This window comes from Rana temporaria, chromosome 6 (assembly GCF_905171775.1).
Source record: "Rana temporaria chromosome 6, aRanTem1.1, whole genome shotgun sequence".
NCBI lineage: Eukaryota > Metazoa > Chordata > Amphibia > Anura > Ranidae > Rana > Rana temporaria.
In genome coordinates, this window is record NC_053494.1 from 107,737,852 (window position 1) to 107,761,315 (window position 23,464).

Sequence of the window (23,464 nt, forward strand, 5' to 3'; positions counted from 1 at the left end):
TGTGCAAAACGAGCTGCACAGTGGAGGTAAGTATGAAATGTTTGTTATTACAAAAAAAAAAAAATGGGAACCTTTAGTGTCCCTTTAATTTAATCTCGGAAATTGAAGGGTTTGGCGCAGCTTTATCGCCAAGCCTGGCGATCTTGAGCATTGGCATGGAAGATATCCAGCATATCCTCAGAACAGTGATAGCCCATGTTTTCCTGGCCACAAAATTATGAAAGTCACACTCTGTACCTTTTATTGACTGATAAATTAAATTACAACTATGAAGTAAGATTCGCATCTTTACAAGGCAGATTTGAGACTGAGAATTTGAGAATAATCTTTGGCTTCCCTGGTCAAATTTGGTACTCTCAAAATAATGCAAATTTGTAAGGCATGTGCTTCGGCAACAAATCCCATTAGTCAATCTCATACAGTAAAACCTTGGTTTGCGAGCATAATTCGTTCCAGAAACATGCTTCTAATCCAAAGCACTTGTATATCAAAGCAAATTTCGTTTTTTTAGTTTAGTTACTTCAGTTTATAGTCCATATAAAAAGATTATAGCAATGTGATAGGTTGTCTAACCATAAAATGTCCATCCACACATTGAAGCCTTCACAAGGGGACTAGAATCAAAATCCAGCAGGAGCTACAGAGTATATAAGAGAAGAGAGGGGCCTCTAAGTGTAGCAATATGCTGCTAAATGTTGTACCTTCATTAAATGTAACCATATTGCTACACTTAGGCCCCGTACTCACGACCAAACATGTCTGCTGAAACTGGTCCGCGGACCAGTTTCAGCGGACATGTTCGTTCGTGTGTAGGCAGTAACGGACAGGATTCCAGCAAACAATCGTCGGCCAGACCGTTTTCCAACGAACAACTGTTTCCTGGTCTTGCTTTAAAACAGTCTGCTGGAATCGTGTCCGTCAGACATGTTCGGTCGTCTGTACACAAAAGCAGCGTACAAAAACCCCGCGCATGCTCAGTCCAAATGAGGAGACGGGAGCGCTCGTTCAGGTAAAACTCGCGTTTGTTTGGGATATGGCACATTCGTCATTAGAAACCATTTATTCTAGCAAGAGAACAATGTCTTAAAAAGGCGCACTAAACCACATTTTCTTGCCTCGTTTTCTTAATTCTTCTCTTGCTAGAATAACCCCGTTCTCTTGCTGATGCAATTTCAATAGAGTTGTCCCATACTGAAATGTCACATTTCTTGCTTGTGATGTAATCCTTTAATAATGTTTTCTATGCCAGACGTGTGTTTTGGTTGGTGGTCCTCCATAATTTATAGTAGTCATTTTTGTAAAGGAATGTGCATCTTTTTTTTATTTTTTGTTGTTTCTAGTTATGTCACCATTTATAATTTTTTTTTTTAACATGTTTTTTTCTTGGTTTTTTTTTTTTTTTTTTTTTTTTTTGTGTTTCATTTGAGAATATTAAACCATGTTGGCACACCAAATGTCCCCCCCCCCAAGGAGTGTGTCCTTTGTAAATTACCCATTGTATATTTATTAAAGGTTTGCTGCCTAATAATCCCCACAGTATAACAAACAATAGACATGTTTTCAAATGAAAGCAAAAAGCCTTTTATTCAGGCAAATGTCATCACAAAAAATAAACAGAACGGCAGCACTAGAATAGATAGCAAACTATATGCAAACTTGCATTTCCAACATGGTGAAGGATAAACTTCCAAGCCTCATGAGCCAAACACAAAAATATGAAGCAGCAGCACACAAACAAAGGAACCCAAACTGTGGTAGTCCAAACAAGATGTCCTTTATGTGGAAGGAAATGGAAGGCAGAGAATCAACGTTTCCTCCTCTTTCCAGCCTTCCCTCCAGGCAGCCTTCCAGCGGATCTAACACGGGGTCTTGCAGGTGGGGTCGATGTGGCAGCAGGAGGATGGTGTTCCGCAAGCCGGGCCGGGTCACATAGCCCAGTCTCTGGGGTCAGCAGGCCCCTCTGCATCCACCAAAGGACCTGGTTCATCAGGGCCTTTGCCAGTCTTCTCTGGTCCTCCTCCCCTTCATTTAAATCGTGGGCCAATGAGGCACTGAAGGCCTCTGTGGGGTTGAGGGGGGCCCTCATGATGGCGCTTGCCTCCTGTATCATGCGGAGGCTTGCCTCCTCCACAGGCCTCAACTGCCTCCTTCGGCCTGATGGCCTCACCTGGGGGGGAGAAGACTGGCTGGTGGTGGTTCTCCTGGCCGGGGGGACCTGCTGCAGGCCACTGGGCCCAGCCTCCTCCTGGCTGCCACTGACCCCGGCCTCCTCCTGGCTGCCACTGACCCCGGCCTCCTCCTGGCTGACAGACACCTGAGGATCTGCCACCTCCTGGCTGATCTCTTCTTCCTGTGTGGAAAAAAAAGGACATTTTTTACAATTTCGCAAAATAAAACCACACTCATTTTCATGTTTTTCGTTTAGTATTTTCTGTTCATTATTACTTGAATACACTCTACTTCTGACCCCTGCAGTTGTCATCTCTGACACCTATTTGTCTGTACACCTTTTTTTTTGCTTTTTCCCAGCTTGGCTTTTCTTTTACAATATCAAATCATTAATCCACCAAGAATTATTTACGCCAGAAATATAGAGGAAACTACTATACCTCCTCATCGAAGGGTGGCAGATCTGCATCTCTGTCAGCCAGGCCCTCTTCCTCCGACTCTGCAGGGCTGTGGTCATCTGGGGAAGGTCCGCTGGAAGGTAGCATGGAGGAAAGGTTGGAAGAAAGACTCGACATCGTTTTCCTGCCTTCCATTTCGTCCCGCAAAAAAGCCATCTGTTTATAATACCACAGTTTGGGTTCCTTTGCTTGTCTTGCTGCTGCTCCCGATTTTTTGCTTTTATTAGCTTTGTATGCTCTCCTGTATGTGCTTCTGAGGTTGGCAAGTTTATCCTTCACCATGTTGGCAGTGCATCCTGGCACCCAAGTTTGCATATAGTTTGCTAGCTCTTCTAGTGCTGCCGCTCGTACATCTTTATTGCAATATAATGCGTGTTTTGAATTCCACAGGATGGGCGTCTCCTGATATTTTTGGAGTAAGGCCTCTATAGCTTCCTTGGTTTGTAGTTGGTCCATTTAAGTTTTAGAAAAATTATATTTCTTTTTGAGTCTAGATTCAAAAAACATAAACCAAAGAAAAATAAATATTCAAAAGGATCAGCGTTGACCTTGATATAATATGTGTCTTCAAATTTATTACCTATATCTAATTACAAACACAGTCTCTCTTGTTTAGACAATGATTGGCAGCTCGGCCGCATTGCTTGTACCAAACATTGATTTGCTAGATGCAGAGCCATTGTTAACATTGCAGTAAATATTTTTAATATATAAAAATAAACAATGCTTACAAATGACAGTATTCATCTAGGCACTCTTTCATGTGTAAATCTCATGCCCCTGACAATGGATGACATAAAAGACACTTCCTAATGACCTCTGTACAACCAACACTTGAACAATACTTTGCCTGATCTGAATACACCATTCAAAAACTTGTCAATGAGGTACAGCATTGTTCACATCTCTATTTTGTGAGGTGTCCAAAAGCATTTGGATACCAAAATAACATTGTGGTACCCCATAGACAGAATAGCTTAAAAAGGGTGCAACCAACAGCCCAAACCCCCATCCCATGTGTCTACATTTTCCAGGCCTCTGCTGATCCCATTTTTAATTTCCTTACCTTCCTGTCTCTCGCTCCTCGTTTCTCACGCTCGCCTAATTACCGCGTAAGATGCGTAATCACGGCGTGCACCTTTTAAACACTCCGCGTATTTATTAAACCCCGCCCTCGTCACCTTTGCTAGGCCCTTAATCAATGATTTTAGGAAATATGGCGTTAACTGTGTATGTTCTGGATGCGCTCGAAGATTCTCTGCGTAACCGACGTAAACACGTTGTTTGCATTCTCTACACTCCGCGTATGTATTAAACGCCGCCCTCTTCTCCGCCCATGGCGTAAGAATTCATCTTTTCCACGCCCATAATCTCTGTGGGAAAGGAAAGATGGCGATGTCACACGAGCGGGCACGATGCTCTCATGCCACAAGTGAAGGGACAGAGGCAGGGACGTCCCGATCAAGGCCAAGAAGATACAAAGCCACTAATATGCGGTTCCAGGAAATGGTGGAGTTAGTTTACATCATGCGAAAGAAGGACTATGATGGTGAATTAGGGCCATACAAGACCCCTAACCGCCGAAAGGCACATATTATGGACAAGGTGGCGAGGAGAATGCAGAGGATGTTTGGGATCACCAGGTCCAAGGAACAGCTGAGGAAACGCTGGTCAGACTTAAAATTGAGGGAGCCACATCAGATGAAGAAAATACTTAAAATTCTGCGTAAAAGTAAGTAAATATATATTGGGGTTGGGGGGGGGTGGGTGATTGTCTGCAATAATGTGTTGCCATGTATATTTCACCATCTGCCTCCTTGGCCTGCTTGTAATTTTAAAGACATGTTGTCATTTATTTTTTATGACATAAATACCTACATATTTACAAATAGTGTTCTTAGTAAACAACGTAACATCACATAGTTTCTCAGAAAGGCTCGGTTATTCCAGGAACAACACACCTGGACATGGCTCACTGGCCAAAAACTTTGTTTGTAAACATTGTGTAAAAGCTAGTTCTAGAAAATAAAATTATGAGAATGGGAAAGGCAAACAGGATTCATTCTAAAAACAGTGGTAATAAAGCAGATGTTTTCACATCTGCAATGCAGAGCACCTGTGTCTCCCCAAATCAAAAATGGGTTTTGGTAGGGTCTCCCAGAAATACTGTTTAGGGGGGACATCCATGTGTGTCACTTTGCTAAAAAGGGGCAGGATCAGAGCTTGCCATAGAAGTAATTCCAAAATGTAGGTTTGGTGAAAGATAAAAGTAACTAAATGAAAGCCTCTTCTAAGCAATGTGTGCGATTTATGCTCTCCAATATCTGTGTGCTGATGAGTCTACATTTTTTTTTGTTTATTTCAGGGGAAAGAAGTCGCCAGCATTTGGAGGAGGCAGAGAGGGCCAGACAAGGCCAAAATCTGCCATCTCAACATGTGGAGGAGGAGGAGGATGTGGAAGGAGAAGAGGATGTGGAAGGAGAAGAGGATGTGGAAGGAGAAGAGGATGTGGAAGGAGAAGAGGATGTGGAGGAGAAGAGGATGTGGAAGGAGAAGAGGATGTGGAAGGAGAGGAGGAAGGAAGAAAGGAGGAAGGAAGAGAGGAGGAAGAAGTAATTTTGGACTTAGAATTTATAGCAGATGAAGGGCAAGTGGCGGAAGAACAATTTGGCGAATTGAAAGAAGGTGGATTGATGGATGAAGGAGGAGTCCAAGATGATGGGGAAGTGGTGGAAGAAGGAGGAGTGATAGAAGATGATGGTGAGGTGGTGGAAGAAGGAGGAGTGATAGAAGATGTCGAAGAGGTTGAAAGGAGAAGCCCATCAGGTCAGTGTCACCCTAGCTTGATTAAAAAAAACATATGTAGATAGGCCTCATCGAAAAATAATTTTGTAAATGACCATTTTTTTTGTTTTTTTAGGGGAGGAGGATGGTGTGCCAATATTTTCACGTGCAAGTGCTGCTATAATTATTCAGCAGGTAATGGAGTGCAGCACTGAAATGCACAATATGCGTGAAAGGATGGTTGTCATGGAAGAGAATTTAACAAATGTCCTTTTGGAATGCTGCACGGAAATGGACAATATGCGGCAAAGAATGATGGTCATCGAATCTAATTTTAAAAATATTATTGACATGATGGGCCGTGTCAAAGACTGAAACACCCCCCGCCCATCCCCCGCCCCCACAAACATTTTTACTGTTTTAATAATGAATACGCCAAAATTTGAAGATACACACACAGTGTGCCAACATGTGCTATCTGCCATCACAGAATATCTAATGTCTGTGCTTTGTGGGTCCAACCCCCTCCTCCATCCTCAAGTAGTTGAGAGGAAGGGTTTGCTCCCACAGAACACAGACATTGATCACCCATGATGTCAGATAGCACATGTGGCCATTTGTCTGTTGAACCAATGACATTTGGCGAGTTTGCACTGAATGTGTGTATCTTCAAATTTTGGCGTGTTCCAGTGTGAAAGCACACCATGACTGACTGCTGTTGTGAGTTTTTATATTTTTATAATTGTATTTTGTTACTTTTTGACCATGTTGAACATTTTTGGATACTATAAAGTTTAGACCATAAAGAATAAACACCGACAAAAAATTAAAAAGATATATATATAGAATTATAAATCTCTCTAATCACTGAATTTAGTGAAGTCGAGATTTGACTCCTAAATCTTAACAACACATTTTCTTATTGAAAAACACACCAAAAAAAATCAAAATTCTTAAAAAAAATTTGGTTTTTGTGCATAAAAAATATGCAGAAAATAAAAAATACTAAGGCGGTAAACACCCCACCAAGAATATTCTATATATATATATATATGTAAACAATAAATCTAACTATATTTGATAAACAAAAATGTGAACTTGTTAAAAAAGGTATAATCTGCATAATATTTTTGGTTGAATTACCTTAAAAAAAAAAAAAAAAAAAAAAAATTTGTAGACTCCTAAGTACAAAAGCAGGGAGTAATGAAAAAAATTTCAAAAAATTTTTTGGGTCATGAACAAGCAAAAATTAAAAAACTTGACCTCAAAATGTACAAATGGAGTTGCTTCTTATTTCTAGACTCAATACCCTGTTTGTAGATGAGTGAATACTGTGCAAAATGTGGTCATTTACTAAAAGTGGAGAAATCAATTATGCATTAAAATTGAAAAAGTTAGTTAGAGAACCAGGAAGACAGATAAAAAGAGAAAAAGCATTAATGACAAACAACTGTATAAAGTCCAATGGTCTAATTATTTTTTATTTGAGAGAATATTCCTTTCTTTGGGGGCCGAATTAGAAAGAAATATGATCTGGCATAGCAATGGCCCCCCGACCCATGAAGTACTCAACATATTTGTCGCGTACCTCACGAGCTGATTGGGGGGCCAAGCCAGCGCGACCAGTGTCCAGCCCGGGAAGGGGATCTGAGGGTAGTCTTGCCTCAGAACCGATGTCGGGTAGGTACGTCTGGGAGTGCCTGCGTAAAAAGTTGTGCAAAATGCAGCAGGCAAATACAACGGTGTCCAATTTATATTCCGCCAGATGTATCGATGTCCTGAACAGGCGGAACCGGTTGGTGAGTATCCCAAAGGCATTCTCGACTACCCCCTGAGCCCTGGCCAACCGAAAATTAAACACACTCCTCTCTGAGGTGAGGGTCCTCTGGGGAAAAGGCCGCATGAGGTGAGGACCAAGCCCGAAAGCCTCGTCCGCTAGGAACACAAACGGAAGTCCTTCCACATTATCTTCATCTGGTGGCAATGCCAGACCACCAGCTTGGAGACGATCATAGAAATCAGTCCGTGCGAACACTCCCCCATCAGACATCCGGCCGTTCTTCCCCACGTCCACATATAGAAACTCATACTGTGCCGACACCACCGCCATCAACACAATACTATGATAACCCTTGTAATTATAATAGTAGGACCCCGAGTGGGGTGGGGGCACAATGCGGACGTGTTTCCCATCTATTGCTCCACCGCAGTTAGGAAAATCCCACCGCTGGGCAAATTGGGAAGCCACAGACTGCCATTCCTGTGGTGTGGAGGGTAGCTGTGGGGACAAACAAAAAAAGAGATTTAGTACTTTGGAATCAAAACATCCTACAAGCATCCTTGTGACACTTCAAAGTATTAAAATTGCATAAGAAAATTTTGCATGGAGAATTTGGGAAATGAAATATATAGGGCCACTTCATTGAGAGACTCCACAGCCCTCTGATGGGGACAATAAAAGTTTGAAGGGGGGGGGGGACACAAAAACCAAAAAGTCCTGTTTTAAAAAATGGCAAGATGGGTTTGTCCCTAGGATAGCATGCTGGACAGGTTAATATTGGGTAAGGGACAAATATGCAGGTAGGCCAAGAAAAAAACATGTAAAGCTGATATCAACATGCATAGGGAGAAAAGGGAACGTTAGTTAAACACACAGCATATCTGGGAAATTAAAAATTAAGTTAGTTAGCAACATTATTACAGCCAGGAAACTTACCTTAATATACTCCTCATGCATAACTTTGATGATGGCAGCACACGTGTCCGGTATGATGACCCCAAGCGCCTGCGGAGAGATGCCTGTTGAGAACTTGAGGTCCTGCAGGCTCCTCCCAGTCGCCAGGTACCGCAACGTGGCAATAAGCCTCTGCTCGGCCGTGATGGCTTGGCGCATCACAGTGTCCTGCCTCGTGATATAGGGGGACAGAAGTTCCAGCAGACTGTTGAATACGGGGTCCGTCATGCGGAGAAAATTCCTAAAGTCATTAGGATTATTCTCCTGGAGTTCCCTAAGCAGAGGCATATGTGAGAACTGGTCACGCTGGCGCAACCAATTCTTGGTCCAGAAACGCCTCCGCCCCCTGTTTCTGGCCAAAGTACTGGAAAAATGAACATATCCAGCAGCCATCCCATAAACAGCACCAACTCGCGTAAATTGACGCTGCTGCTCCATCATGGCTTCAAACCGGCCGGCTGGTCAGTCAAGAACACACTGAAACAGAAAGCACTCGCAAATCCAGCACTACCTGCGACAAACGCGTGACAAACAGATACGAGCGCACAGGATGCAACTGCTAAAGCAGAAACAACCTGCTAGCCTATAGCCGAATGACAACTACGTTACCGCAAGCACACGCACTGAACCCGTGAATACACGCTGTCAAAGCCTGGAGACCGAGAAGCGCGAATCAGCTCTAACCAAACCTTCACTAACACGAGCAAACCTGTAACTAGCAAAAGAGGAACAGAGGGCGGCGCCATTAAGTTTGGTCTTCCCCTTTATAGTGACGTCGTACGTAGTTTACGTGCACGCGTTCCGGTACGACGGTAATTTGGTCCGCTGGTGTGTACACGCCAGCGGAACCAAACACAAATCAGCCTTGTACGCCGGAAACTGTCGGGCAGACAGTTTCCAGTGCACAGATCCGGTCGTGAGTACAAGGCCTTAGAGGTGCCTCTCTTCTCTTTTTCACCGAGTTGTGACATGACGCTACTTGTATATAAAAACATCGCTTGTATATCAAGTCAAAATTAATTAAAAAATGTTTGTCTTGCAAAACGCTCTCAACCCAAGGTTTTACTGTACATAGAACAACACATCATCTTAGTTTTTACCTGCTGATACTTACTTAACCCTTATTGTTTTATTCCTACTGTTTAACTCTTCCCGTTAAGTTTGGTGCTATGTTGATCGATAGGGTGATGGCGACTGGATGCACCCCTCTTGCCCCAGAGCACAGTTTGTTCCCATTGGGGTGTGTGGGGTATGGGAGCGGCAACTCTCCCGCCAGAATAATTTCTTGCTATATTTCTTGTTCTCTCATAGTAAAAAAAAAAAAAAAAAGGTTAATAACCCTTTGTTATATGTACCACCTTGTCATATATGGCACCAACCATGTTCTGTTTTTTTATTTTTTTACACACTTGTCACTTGTGCTGTGTTATTTTTCCCTTATGTATAAATCAATACAAATATTGAAACATTTTCTTGTGAAAAAAAATATTGAAACATAAAAATATTCAATGTTGATTGACAGAATGAAGTTCCACTTTTAAGTGGAATGCCAGGATCAATCTAACTAAACCTGCTCCCAACCCCCAACTCTTAAGCCTCGTACACACGCTCGGTTTACTCGGCAAGAACCAGCAAGAAAACTGCTGGCAGAGCTTTCTTTCCGACTATACTGTGCGTGTGTATGAGGCTTTCAGGTTTCTCGACAAGAAAACTGCCCAGAATCTAGACGAGAAAAATAGAGAACATTTTCTCTATTTTCTCGTCGTGAGATTCTCGGCAGTTTTCCTGCCGAGAAACCTGAGAGTGTGTATACTTACCTGGTCGCCGTGGAAACCCGCGCAGTCTCAAAATGACTTTGACGCATGCGTTGTGGCTTCCTAGGCATAGGTAGGGCAGCAAGATGGCGGCGACGGCATCGAATGTGACTAGCGCATGCTCGTCGTATGAGATGATGTCACCGCGTTCTTGCCTTTCAAGAGAACCGTGGTTCTTTTGAAAGGAGTCTGTACACTCGGGAGGCAAGATATTCTTGCCAAGAATCTCGTCGGGGAAAAACAACGTTTTTTCTTGACGAGATTCTTGCCCGTGTGTACAGGGCTTTATTCTAACTACCCTGTAGAAGTAAGATGTCAGCTGTCCTCCCCTCCCCAGAAGCTGGCTGCTGGGAGCCAATCACATGACCGGACTGGAGCACCATGAGAATAGGTAGGTATAAGCATCTTCCTTCTACAGCAGGGATATGCAATTAGCGGACCTCCAGCTGTTGCAGAACTACAAGTCCCATGAGGCATAGCAAGACTCTGACAGCCACAAGTATGACACCCAGAGGCAGAGGCATGATGGGACTTGTGGTTTTGCAACAGCTGGAGGTCCGCTAATTGCATATCTCTGTTCTACAGGGTAGTTGGTATAGGATTTAGACGAGCGTAGGAGCAATTTTAAACTTCGTTAGATTAATCCTGGAATTCCACTTTAATGCAGTATTAAAGCCAAAACCAAAAATGTCATATATTAAATAAAATGATTTTGTAAGAAATATAACCGGGTGACATCTGCCCAGGTTGAGATTAAGGCCCCTTTCACACGGTTAGACAGTTCAGGTCCGCCTGTCATATTTGTCGGAGGACCTGAATGTCTGCTTCATACATCTCTATGGAGCGCTGGATGTCAGCGGAGACATGTCCGCTGACATCCGCCCCGATCCGCTTAAATCAGACGGATGGGGTGAGATCTGATGAAAACGGACATGCTGTTCGTTTTCATCAGATCTCTCCATTGGAGACAGCGGCACTGCACAAGCCCCTCCCCGCTCAGTGAGCAGAGAGGGACCTGTCATCCGCTGGCTCATCGGAGATTAACGGAGAGATGGAGGATGCAGGAGCTGGTGGACTCCGCTGAGACCGGGTTCTGCCTAGTGTGAAAGGGGCTTTATACTTTAGTTGGCTAACAGGTAAAGCTGCTTACTTCATTACACAATAAACATCAATATTCATGCCTGACAACTTTCCTATTTTAGGGAACATGCTGCAAACAATGTCTCTTTGGCCACGATTCTCTTCCATGGACTTCTAGCCCAGTTGGATGACCAGTACAGCAGATTTACCGTGGAGTGCAACTTCTTATTACAACATAATATACGGAAAAGCAAACGGAATCTGCAGGTACCTCATGTATTTACTGTTGTATTAGAATTTGCATATGAATTATATGAAACCAAAAAGTTTTTTATATTTTTGGATAGAATAAGAAACTGCCCCTGTAATTTTTTATTGTTTTGCTGTCTCTGATCCCACTGGGGACAATGGCATTTACTTCCTGTCCCTGAAAAACACCAGGAAGTAAAATAATATCTCTCGAAAGTAAGGGGACATCCTCTCTTAAAGCGGAAGTAAACCCATCGATTTAACAGTTTCAAAAAGCAGTTACATTTCCGGCATGCCGGAATTGCTAACTGTCACATTGGTTGTGCTCTCAACCAAACTGTCAAACCATCCAATGGCTGGTGTCATAACTGATCACATGTGCAGCACCATGGCAGTTGAAGATTAAACATAGGCCAAGATGGCAGCTTCCTTGGCTGAAAATGATAGGTGGGTTTACTTACACTTTAAGCAACGCTTAACAGAACAGGTTTCCTCACCGGAATATTTACTGTACCCTTACCCCCTGTTTCCGTGGTAACTAAAACGTTTTGGATTTTCCACCACTTGCTGTACTAGGAACAATGATCACCAGGACTGATAGTGTGGGGAATCTCCTAATGCAGGCACAGGCAGCAATTGAAAAACTAACAAAGGTAATGCTCCTTCCGTATTCTATCCGGAAAAAAAAGGTTCTGTCTTTACATACATTTTAATTTAGTATTAAATAAAAACCATGGATACTGCAGGAATATTGTACTTTAAAGTGATATTAACCACTTGCTTACTGGGCACTTAAACCCCCCTCCTGCCCAGACCGATTTTCAGCTTTCAGCGCTGACGCACTTTGAATGACAATTGCATATAAAAATAAATAAAAATACAGATTTTTTTTTATTATATTTTTTTATATTTTGTTATAACATTTTGCAAATGGGTAATTTTTCTCCTTCATTGATGTATGCTGATGAGGCGGCACTGGTGGGCACTGATAAGGCGGCACTGGTGGGCACTGATAAGGCGGCACTGGTGGGCACTGATAGGCAGCACTGGTGGGCACTGAGGTGGCACTGGTGGGCACTGAGAAGTGACACTAAAAGGTGGCATTGATAGATGGCACTGATGGGTGTGGCAGTGATGGGCACTGGTGGGTGGCAGTGATGGGCACTGGGTGGCAGTAATGGGCACTGATGGGTGGCGGTAATGGGCAATGATAGGCAGCACTGCTAGGTGGCACTGAGGAGGCATTGATAGGTGGCACTAAGGAGGCATTGATATGTGGCACTGGTGGGCGGCACACAAGGCAGATGTGCCTCCTTCCTCTTGGGACCGATGTCCATTTAAAAATAAGCGGGCGATTGGCTTTTTTTTTTCTCCTCACACTGTCAGCGTGAGGAGAAAAAAAAACGATTACCGGCTTTTGTTTACATCACGTGATCAGCTGTTATTGGTTGACAGCTAATCACGTGGTAAGGGGTCGGGACCGGCCCCTTACTCGGATCCGTGATCACCCGAGTCTCAGTGACTCAGGTCATCACAGCGCATGCCGCACGTGCCCTGCAGGGGAGCCCGCGAAGGAGAGCACGTCTATTGACGTCCTCCCGGCATTCGGAGTCCACACTGTAGCCGTCATTCGGCTATGGCGCGAACGCCAAGTAGTTAAACGTTTTTTTTTTAACAACTCTGTTATACTTACATGCTTTGTACAATAGTTTTGCACAGAGCAACCCGATCCTCTTCTCTGGTTCTCCAGCACTCCTGGCTCCTATGTACTGCTGAGGCCCCTATAGCAAACTGCTTGCTCGCTCCGAGCCCTGCTCTGTGTGTCCATTGTGCACTCCCTCCTCACTGGCTGTCATTGATCAAAAAGTTATTTATGATCTCATCAAAATAGAGAAAAAATTACCTTACTGCATCTCCAACATAACTTTTGGCAAACTCTGAACAAGATTTTTTTTTCTTATAAAATTATAGTTGTCTCTTGGATGGTTTCTCCCAATTAGTCTGAGGACCCCTGCAGATCTTTTAAGACCTATTCGCATCACTTACATGTTAGCTTGCGGTGTTATTCATTGTGTACACACATCTTTAAAATTTAAGTGTGCTACACTGTGAAAAAATGCAGCCTATCCAAAATCTCATGCACTGAGTTGCATTTCAGCCCATTACTTTAGAATAGGCTCATTAACGCAGAGGGCCCCACCACACATCAACGCTTGACAATGGGTGTGCTGCCCTCAGATTAACTATGACCTCCTGGTTGAATTTATAACTAATACCCTGCTTACCCAGTCACTGGGTTTTGGTAGATGGCCTTCTCAGATCTCATTGTGTCTATAGCCTCATACACACGATCCAACTTTATAGCCATAATTGTCTGACGGACGTATTGTGTCGGATGATCCGACCGTGTGTATGCTCCATAAGACAATTGTTGGCTGAATTAACGACAACAAAAGTTGGCTGTTCATGCTCACCAACTGTTGGGCAATAAATCTGTTACGTCGGTTTATCCGATTGTGTGGTCCAACTAAAATCCAATGTAAAAACACGCATGCTCAGAACCAATGTTAAACATCAGCCAACAATAGCAGAAGTTTCCCAAAGGGTGGCGGTAAAGAGCTGAAAAACCACGTGGTTTGGTGAATGTTGGCTGAAAATGTTGTGCCATGTGTATGCAGAACAAGTTCACGGCCAATGCCCTTCGGACCAAAATCCACGGAAAAGTTGGTTGGATGTCCAATCATGTGTACGAGGCTTATCTTTTCATGGGCCAATTTTGTCCTAGATTAGTTTTGATGCTCCTTAGTCTGCATGATGTTGTATAGACATGTTCTTTAACACACTGGGAGGAATTCATAGTGTCGTAGATGTAGAATTTATTTTCACCTCTGCATCAAAATTGTTGTGTTTCAACCAGACACCTGTAAGGAACCAGTACATGAATGTGCCTCAGGAGCTGCATTCAGCTCTGCATCAGTGAACTTCATTCCCCAGCCACTGCACCCATCACACAGACAGGTGTATGGCTAAGAAGTTTTGTTGTGGGGTGGGTGGTGCCTGATGAGGACCTGAAAGACTGGTTCCCTATCAGGTCCACCTTGCCTGTGATTGACAGCCATGGCTTTAAAATTGAAACTCTGCAGTGCTCTGTCACTTAAAAGCAAGGCAGAGCTGATGGGGAACTAGAGTGTCAGTTCTTCATCGGGTGGAACCTGATGGGGAACTCCGAGTTCCCTATTACCAAAACTGTTTTAAAGGCTTGCCTGAATTAGATGCAGGTAGGTTTAAAGGGACCCATTGCCAAAAAAAAGTTTCATAGGGCACTTTCACACTGAGGCGCTGTGGCGTCGGTGGTAAAAGACGCTATTTTTAGCGGTGCTTTACCGTGTTTAATGGCGCTTTTTGCCCGCTAGCAGGGCGCTTTTAACCCCCCCGCTAGTGGCCAAAAAAGGGTTAAAAGCACCGGCGCTGCACATTGATTTGAATGGGCAGGGGTGCTTTAGGAGCAGTGTATACACCGCTTTTTTTTCCACTTTGGTTTTATGGACTAGTTTATGTAGACCAATGACATATGTTCCACAGCACACGTCGGTTAAAAGGACCATAAGGCAGTCTGCCATGACTTTAAAACTCAACTGTAAAGCATTTACATGTGTTACTCCTGGTGCCTAAGATGAGTGCACTTGACTGTAATGTCTGAGCCTGACCATTGACTCCTGTACTTGATACCTCAGTCAACACTTGAGTCTGTTGCCCAAGTCTGACATCCAAATCTCAGGCCCCGTACACACGACCGAGGAACTCGACGTGCCAAACACATCGAGTTCCTCGGCGAGTTCAGTGTGGAAGCCGCCGAGGAGCTCGGCGGGCCGACTTTCCTCATTGAACCACGAGGAAATAGAGAACATGTTCTCTTTTCGGCCCGACGAGTTCCTCGACAGGTTCCTCGCTGAAAAGTCTACACACGACCGAGTTTCTCGGCAGAATCCAGCTCCGACCGAGTTTCTGGCTGAATTCTGCCGAGAAACTCGGTCGTGTGTACGGGGCCTCACACTTGAGTTGGACACTCGACTCTATGTTTGAGACCAATACCCAATGCTTGATGAGGGCACTTCCCTCTGATGCTTGAGTCTGACATTTGAGCCTGACACTTTATTTTGAGGTTTTTATCTACCACTATGCCATATAAAAGTTTGGCAAGTGGTGGAAATATTCACATAAATAATGATTTTTAGGAAACATTTCAGAGATCTGGAGTAGGGTATGAGAATGACTAAAGCTTAGACTTTTAAACAAATGTTCATACAAATATTTGTATAAATATTCGCTTGAAAATGCTTGGTACATTTGATGACTTGACAAATGTAATTTCGACAGTACTTCAAAATATCAATTGCTTTTAACATTCGGTTTTTGAGTGAATTGACTTAACCAAATGAAAACATACACTGTTCGAAATTTGTCAGTTTTGAGAAAAAAATTCAGTCCCGTACCTTCTAATTTCCTCGTAATCATTACAGTCCAAAACAAACCTCGATTTGACCTCAGTGACCAGAAAATCAACGAATGCTCTTAAAACAAAAAAAATATGTTTTTAACAAGAAAATTTTTTTTTTTTTTTCATGAAAATTCACTGGTGTATATACCCAGTTTTAACCATGACTTAATCAAAAACATTGTAATAAAAGAAAAGTCTTCTAACAAAAGTCTTCTAGCGTTCGGCCAGCTTTAGCTTTGCATTGCTACTAGCCTACTAAAACAGGGCGCAACCATGACAACATTTACAGGATATTATGTTTTTTTGAGCACTCCAGAAGCTGTTTGCCTTTCGACTCTATGCAAGAATGTTTTCACTGCCTGCTGTGTGTGCAAAGATGTACAGCAGAGCTCGGTTACCGAAAAAACCCTGCGGTTCATGCACCACGCCCACTGCGCCGACATGGAGTTGCCCGCACACACGCGCAAAAACCACGAACAAGAAAGTCTGTAAACGTCTCTATCGTTGCACGTGTACAGCAAATCACCAGTGCGCGCACAGATGTGCTGATGGGCTCCGCCCGGACCAGAAGGCTGGGCAATACCAGTGGGTACATCTGCACAGAGTGATGGCTTCGGGGAGGAGGGAATCACTTGGAAGACGGACTTAGCATCCAGCAAAGTTCCCCTTTTAGGGATGAATTTAACCCCCCCTTCTTACATGTTATCCAGGTTAAATAAACAAAGAGAAAAAAAATAACCTATTTATATTAAATTCTTTTTTTTTTTTATTGAAAAATGTGGCACGTACAAAATACAACACTGAATATTACTGACAACCTTTGCATAGATATTAGATGAAGTGGATATCACTGAAACACATAGACAAGGCAAACAAAAATATCCAACCACAATAGACAGAAGCGGCAAAGACAGATACTGGTGACGGGCTCAATCAACAGCTTAAAGCGGGAGTTCACCCTAAAACTACTTTCTAGCATTACAATGTCCCGACACATTACAATACAATTACGCCTATTTTTTTTTTATTTTTTTATGCTGTACATACCTCGGTACAGCTAATTCACCCGGGGCTTCCGGGTTGCGAATCCCGCGGGAGTGGGCGTTCCTAACTTGCTGGTGATTGACGTGATGACCAAAAACGAGCTCCCCCCCAGTCGCGTAAGCTGCGTCACGAATGCCGAAAGGAGCCGAACCGCGGTGCGCAGTATAGCGCCGACTCACCGTTCGGCTCCTTTCGGCAATCGTGACGCAGCTTACGCGACGGGGGGAGCTCGTTTTTGGTCATCACGTCAATCACCAGCAAGTTAGGAACGCCCACTCCCGCGGGATTCGCAACCCGGAAGCCCCGGGTGAATTAGCTGTACTGAGGTATGTACAGCATAAAAAAAAACAATATAGCCGTAATTGTATTGTAATGTGTCGGGACATTGTAATGCTAGAAAGTCGTTTTAGGGTGAACTCCCGCTTTAAAGAATGTCTTTTGAAAGTAGTTTACAATTTTGTTTGCTTTTACCATTTGATTGGAGTAAATGGACTTCTTTGAATTTTCTTATTGCTGCGTTCGAAAGCGAATATCAGTTTAAACTGGCTAAAGTTGGTCATAGATGCATCGAATCCGGGCCTGTTCAGTAGGGACCAGACGAGATTCGATCCATCTGTGGGCAGGCTGGTTGCACCCAAGTTGATCCATTAATCGTCATGGGTTCAACCAGCGCGGTGACATTACTGCTGGATGCTATAGCCGCTAGCAGTAACCATTGTGTTCTGCCAGCAGGACAAAATAGCGCTGCGGGAGGGATTCCTCCATCAATAATGACTATGTTGATGGGGAAATCAAGCATTTTTCTTTTCCCTCCACTGGTGGAAGAAGGAATAAAAATCTCATAATCTATGGACTGGTTAATGATTCCAAAATTGAACAAATGATGTTTAAAAGTAAAAATATTTGAATGAAAATCTACTAGTGTGTATCCAGCTTTAATAAAAACATGATAGTACAAACTACTATAAATGAATGTAAGTGTAAATAGTATTTGCAATTATTTTTTTCAGGATAACTTCCAGGAAGACCCAGTACAAATGGCGATGATCATTTACAACTGCCTAAAAGAAGAAACTAAAATCTTGGCCAATGCACGTTCATTTTCTCAGGTATTTATTTTTTGCTGAAATTGGGAAAATCATTTTGTTTCCAATAGTGTTTATTGGTAAATTTCAGGTAATGCATATCAAAAAAATACAGATGTCTAATAGAGAAAATGATTATTAAGAAAATGATTTCACTAGTACCTAGAAAATCATCTTCATTAGTACCTAAAAAATCACTGTTTGTATTAGAGAGTTTAATTACTGTGTTGCCTTGTACACACGATCGGTTTTCCCGGCGATAAAAATTCTGCCGTGAAAACCGAGGGGAAAGCCGAGAACCTGCTCGGTAGCTTTTCCCCTACACACGGCCGGTTTTCCTGGCAGGAAAACTGCCATGAGAGATTTGGCCGGGAAACCTGGCCGTGTGTATGCTCCACCGCAGTGTTTCCCATAGGAAAGCTGCCAGGAAAAGGACCACTGGGAATCATGGCAGGATAAAAGAGAACATGTCTCATTTTTCCCGCCAGGATCCCTGGCGGTTTTCCTGTCGGGAAACTTCCATGGAGCATACACACGGCCAGTATTCCCGGCCAAAAGCTGTCATGGCAGTTTTCCCGATGGATCGTGTGTAGAGGTCGACCGATATGGGTTTTTTTCTCTGGCCGATGTCGATATTTAGAAATTGCGGCGGCCGATGGTCGATATATGATGCCGATTTTTTGAGGCCGATATGTTCGGCCGATTTTAAAAAATTCCCCTTCATCTCATAAAATCTAACAGTTGGACCCCTTTCACACTGGGGTGTTTTTCAGGTGCTTTTGGGCTAAAAATAGCACCTGTAAAGTGCCTGCAAAACGGCTTTCCTGCAGTCTCTGAGGCGGTGCGCTGGCAGGCTCTTTATACCGCTCATCCACCACTCCTGCCCATTGAAATGAATGGGCACTGCTGCCGAAGCGCCTGCAAAGCGCTTCTGCAGCGGTGCTACATGGGCGCATTTAACCTCTTTATTGGCCGCTAGCTGGGTTATAAGCGCCCCGCTAGCAGCCGAATAGCGCCTGCCCGCTCCAGTGTGAAAGCAGCGGAGTTCCGCCAAAAAAAAAATATTAATAGTCAGCAGCTACAAATACTGCTGCAGCTGACTTTTAATATTAGGACACTTACCTGTCCTGGGCGCCCGCGATGTCAGCACCCAAAGCCGATCTCTCCCTCGGCTCTCGGATGCTGCCCCGGCCATCTTCGGTAAGGGAATCAGGAAACAGGCACAAAAACAGGTAAACAAAACTTTTGGACAAAGAAAAAAAAAAACGGGCTAACTTTACTGTTTATTTTTTATTCATTAAAGTGTATTTTTTCCCCTCAGGCTTTCACATTGGAGTGAAAGGAGAGGCACTTTCAAGGCGCTTTGCAGGTGCTATTTTTAGCGTTATAGCACCTGCAAAGCGCCTCAATGTAAAAGCAGCCTTAATGCTATTATAGCGGAGTTCCACCCAAAAATGGAACTTCCGCTTTTCTGGTTCTTCCCCCCCTGTGGTGTCACATTTGGCACCTTTCAGGGGGGAGCAGATACCTGTCTAATACAGGTATTCTGCTCCGACTTCCGGGCATAGATACCTGAGCCACCCACGGTATCATGCCCCTTCCGGCGCCTTCCCCCCCCCCCCCTCGCTGTCTTCTGGGAGACACACGGGTCCCAGAAGACAGCACGGACCAGTGGGAATGCACAGCGCAGTTGGGAACTAGGAAGTGAAACCGCAATGTTTCACTTCTTAAGTGCTTTATTGAAGATGGCGGCGGCAGCACCCGAGAGCGGAGCTATAGATCGGTTTCGGGTGCCGACATCACGTGCGCCCAGGACAGGTAAGTGTCTTTATTTTAAAAGTCAGCGGCTGCAGTCTTTGTACCTGCTAACTTTAAAAAATAAATAAATAATTGGCGGACCTCCGCTTTAATATAGCATTTTATCTTCTTAACTGTTATTGATCTTTTATATTACTGATCTGTTTTAAATAAGTTTATACCTAACCAATGCATACAGTGCATCTGGAAAGTATTCACAGTGCTTCACTTTTTCCACATTTTGTTATGTTACAGTCTTATTCCAAAATGGATTAAATTCATTATTTTCCTCAAAATTCTACAAACAATACCCCAAAATGACAACGTGAAAGAAGTTTGTTTGAAATATTTATTCAAAATAAAAAATGAAAAAAAATCACATGTACATAAGTATTTACAGCCTTTGCTCAATACTTTGTTGAAGCACCTTCGGCACCAATTACAGCCTCAAGTCTTTTTGAGTATGATGCTACAAGCTTGGCACACCTATTTGTGGGCAGTTTCTCCCATTCTTCTTTGCAGGACCTCTCAAGCTCCATCAGGTTGGATGGGGAGCGTTGGTGCACAGCCATTTTCAGATCTTTCCAGAGATGTTAAATTCTGTTCTGTGGACATTCACAGAATTGTCCTGTAGCCACTACTATGTTATTGTGTGCTTAGGGTCGTTGTCCTGTTGGAAGATGAACATTTGCCCCAGTCTGAGGTCCAGAGCACTCTGGAGCAGGTTGTTATCAAGGATGTCTCTGTACAATGCTGTATTCATCTTTCCATCAATCCTGACTAGTCTCCTAGTTCCTGCCGCTGAAAAATATCCCCACAGAATGATGCTGCCACCACCATGCTTCACTGTAGGGATGGTATTAGACAGGTGATGAGCCCTACCTGGTTTCCTCCAGACATGATGCAGGCCAAAGAGTTCAATTTGTCAGAGTGACCATCCGGTTCTTGGGTCACCTCCCTGACCAAGGCCCTTCTCCCCCAATCGCTTTGTTTGGCAAGCTGCCTGCTCTAGGAGTCCTGGGGGTTCCAAACCTATTCCATTTCTGGATGATGGAGGCCACTGTGCTCATTGAGACATTCAATACTGCAGAAGTTTTTTTGTACTCTCACCTAGTCCATCTAGTTCAACCAATAAAAAGGAAAATTATGTGATTGAAATAGTATGGGGTTTTGTTTATTTCCAGAATCATACTTGCCTAGGTGGATGCAGCATTGTTGCCCCGCCGGCTCTAACACTGAGAACTGAGTGATCAAAGACCGTCCAGGGCTCCCTGAGCTGAGACCTGGTGACTGTCAGTAACCGCTGCCTGCACTGGAGCGCTGGGGTGTGGATGAGGTGGGAATGGCTGGCTCAGCCTATCAGTGGCTCGCTGAGAGGCTGAGCCGGGTGTCGGTCCAGGCATGTGTGCGGATCCTGACTTCATTGTCACAATCTTGCCCGATCTTGGATCAGCTCTGTGACGTCAGCCGACAGCATGCTTCAGGCCATTGCCTGCTGAAATTAGGTCACAGGAGTGCAGACTAAACTTCACTCCTGTAATTCAAAGGAGAAGTACAGCCAAACGAGCTTTGGCTGTACTTTTAGTTTAAGTTCTTAATTACAGGGTCACTTTAAAGGAGTTGTAAAGGTTTGTTTTTTATTTTCTAATTGGGTTCCTTTAAGCTAGTGCATTGTTGGTTCACTTACTTTTTCCTTCGGTTTCCCTTCTAAATGTTTTTTTTTTGTTTTCTTTGTCTGAATTTCTCACTTCCTGTTCCTCCTCAGTAAGCTGTTCAGTAAACTGTTCTGGCTGACTAACCCCCAGCCAGATGATGGGGGCAAGCTTACTGAGGAGGAACAGGAAGTGAGAACTTCAGACAAAGAAACAAAAAATTTAGAAGGGAAATCGAAGGAAAAGGTAACTAGCTTAACCACTTCCCGATGGCCATACGACTTTGTACGGCCGCAGGGTGGCTCTAATTCTCTGAGTGGCCGTCTTTATACGGCCTCCGCTCCTCCTGGCCACTGGGGGGCACGCGAGCGCCTGCCGCATCACTGAGATGCCGATGCGCGTGCCTGGCGGCCGCGATGTCCGCTAGGTACCCGCGATCGGCGGTTACAGAGACATGTCCTGTCAGGGAGAGAGGAGACCGATCTGTGTCCCTTGTGTCCCTCTCGGGATCGAAGTCCCGAGAGCATACTATTGGTTTCCTGCATTTTTGAGTTTTGCATATCAGAGGCTTTACTGATAATGATGCAATTCGCTACTTTATAAACTTCATATGCGTGATGGTACTATTACTGCTTGTATTATTCGATTTCTTCTTGTATGGCTGATTGCTCTTTACGGTACTGCCATGTTATTGATACTGTATTTGTTTTTGTCACTGTATTTAAAAAATTCCTAATAAAAATATTTTGAAAAAAAAACAAAAAAAAACGCAGAGGTGATCGAATACCCCCAAAAGAAAGCTCTATTTGTGGGAAAAAAAGGACGTAAATTTTGTTTTGGAGCCACATCGCATGACCGCGCAATTGTCAGTTAAAGCGACGCAGTGCCGAAAGCTGAAATTTCACCTGGGCAGGAAGGGGGTATATGTGCCCAGTAAGCAAGTGGTTAAAGGAACCTATTTAGAAAATAAAAAAAAAACCTTTACAATCCCTTTAAATACTTTCTTTTTTTAACATATTTTTTTTTTTTCATTGCAAGGATTTACTTCATTTATCCAATAATATGCAGTTTAAATAAATAGGGGTTTGTTTTAAATATTTTTTTTTTTTTTACATTTTTTAATTCTATTGCTAAATCAGTCTTATTGTGTGAAGTCAATTATCTAATCATGTGCAGATGAAACAAGTAAACAAGAATTTGCTTTACACATAATTGGATAATTGAAGTGAATATTCTCAAATCATTTATCAAATCAGCCTCACTGTCTCTTTTGTATAATATGTGACTTTTTTTGTCTGACTTTATTTGTACCTGATTTATTGGTAGCATGGTAACTATTTTTGACTTTTTTCTTTTTTTTTTGCAGAATCAGATTGGTAATACACAAAATACAGTGATGATGGACAAGCAAAGAGAGCTTGATAAGAAGGTCACAGAAATAAAAAACAGAGCTTTGGTGAGTTGTGTATATGTCTATGTGGGGTGCAGAATCAGTTACAATTAGGTACAAGTACGGTATATTATAATTATAAGAGGATTTTTCTTTTTGTCGCTTAAATTTACCTAACAAAATGTATTGGTCTATTTTTAAATAATTTTCGTAAAATAATATAAAGGCTGGACTCATTTTTCTGACCTGTGCTCTTGTACGATAGATATAATCATAGTGGTTGAGTGTTTTATCATGGGTCAGATTGCCAAACAGTGAACCACAAAGTGTGTGTGTGATGCAGAATGGATAATGAACCCCATAGCACAGTGATGGCAACCATGGCATCCCAAATGTTTTAGAACTACATTTCCCATGGTGCTTATGCACTCTTGCATTGTAGTTGAGCATCATGGGAAATGTAGTTCCAAAACATCTGGGGTGCCAAGGTTCACCATCACTGCCATAGCATGTAGTGGATGAATTGATCCTATCACACAGATATAAGAAAATAGAAGTGTTAAAGTGTATCCAAAAACATTTAAGATATTGCATCTTACTAGTCCTAAGAAGTACAGAAATTAGAGCTACAGGACACCTTCCTTTTTCATCTCTTTAGGGGGCAAGTGTTCTATAGTTCACAGTAAGGAACTAGGCAGGGCTGATAATAT

At 43.1% G+C, this 23,464-nt stretch overlaps 1 protein-coding gene across 2 annotated transcripts in view; it reads left to right on the plus strand.

Annotated features, from left to right (window-relative positions):
• The window catches only part of STAT1 (signal transducer and activator of transcription 1), a 112,479-nt gene that overhangs the window by 23,288 nt on the left and 65,727 nt on the right, over nt 1-23,464 (plus strand). For both annotated transcript variants that reach the window (XM_040357140.1, XM_040357141.1), the window contains exons 3-5: nt 11,162-11,306; nt 17,841-17,939; nt 22,731-22,820. In XM_040357140.1, coding sequence (XP_040213074.1) covers nt 11,162-11,306; nt 17,841-17,939; nt 22,731-22,820 — 334 coding nt within the window. The remainder of the gene's footprint in view (nt 1-11,161; nt 11,307-17,840; nt 17,940-22,730; nt 22,821-23,464) is intronic.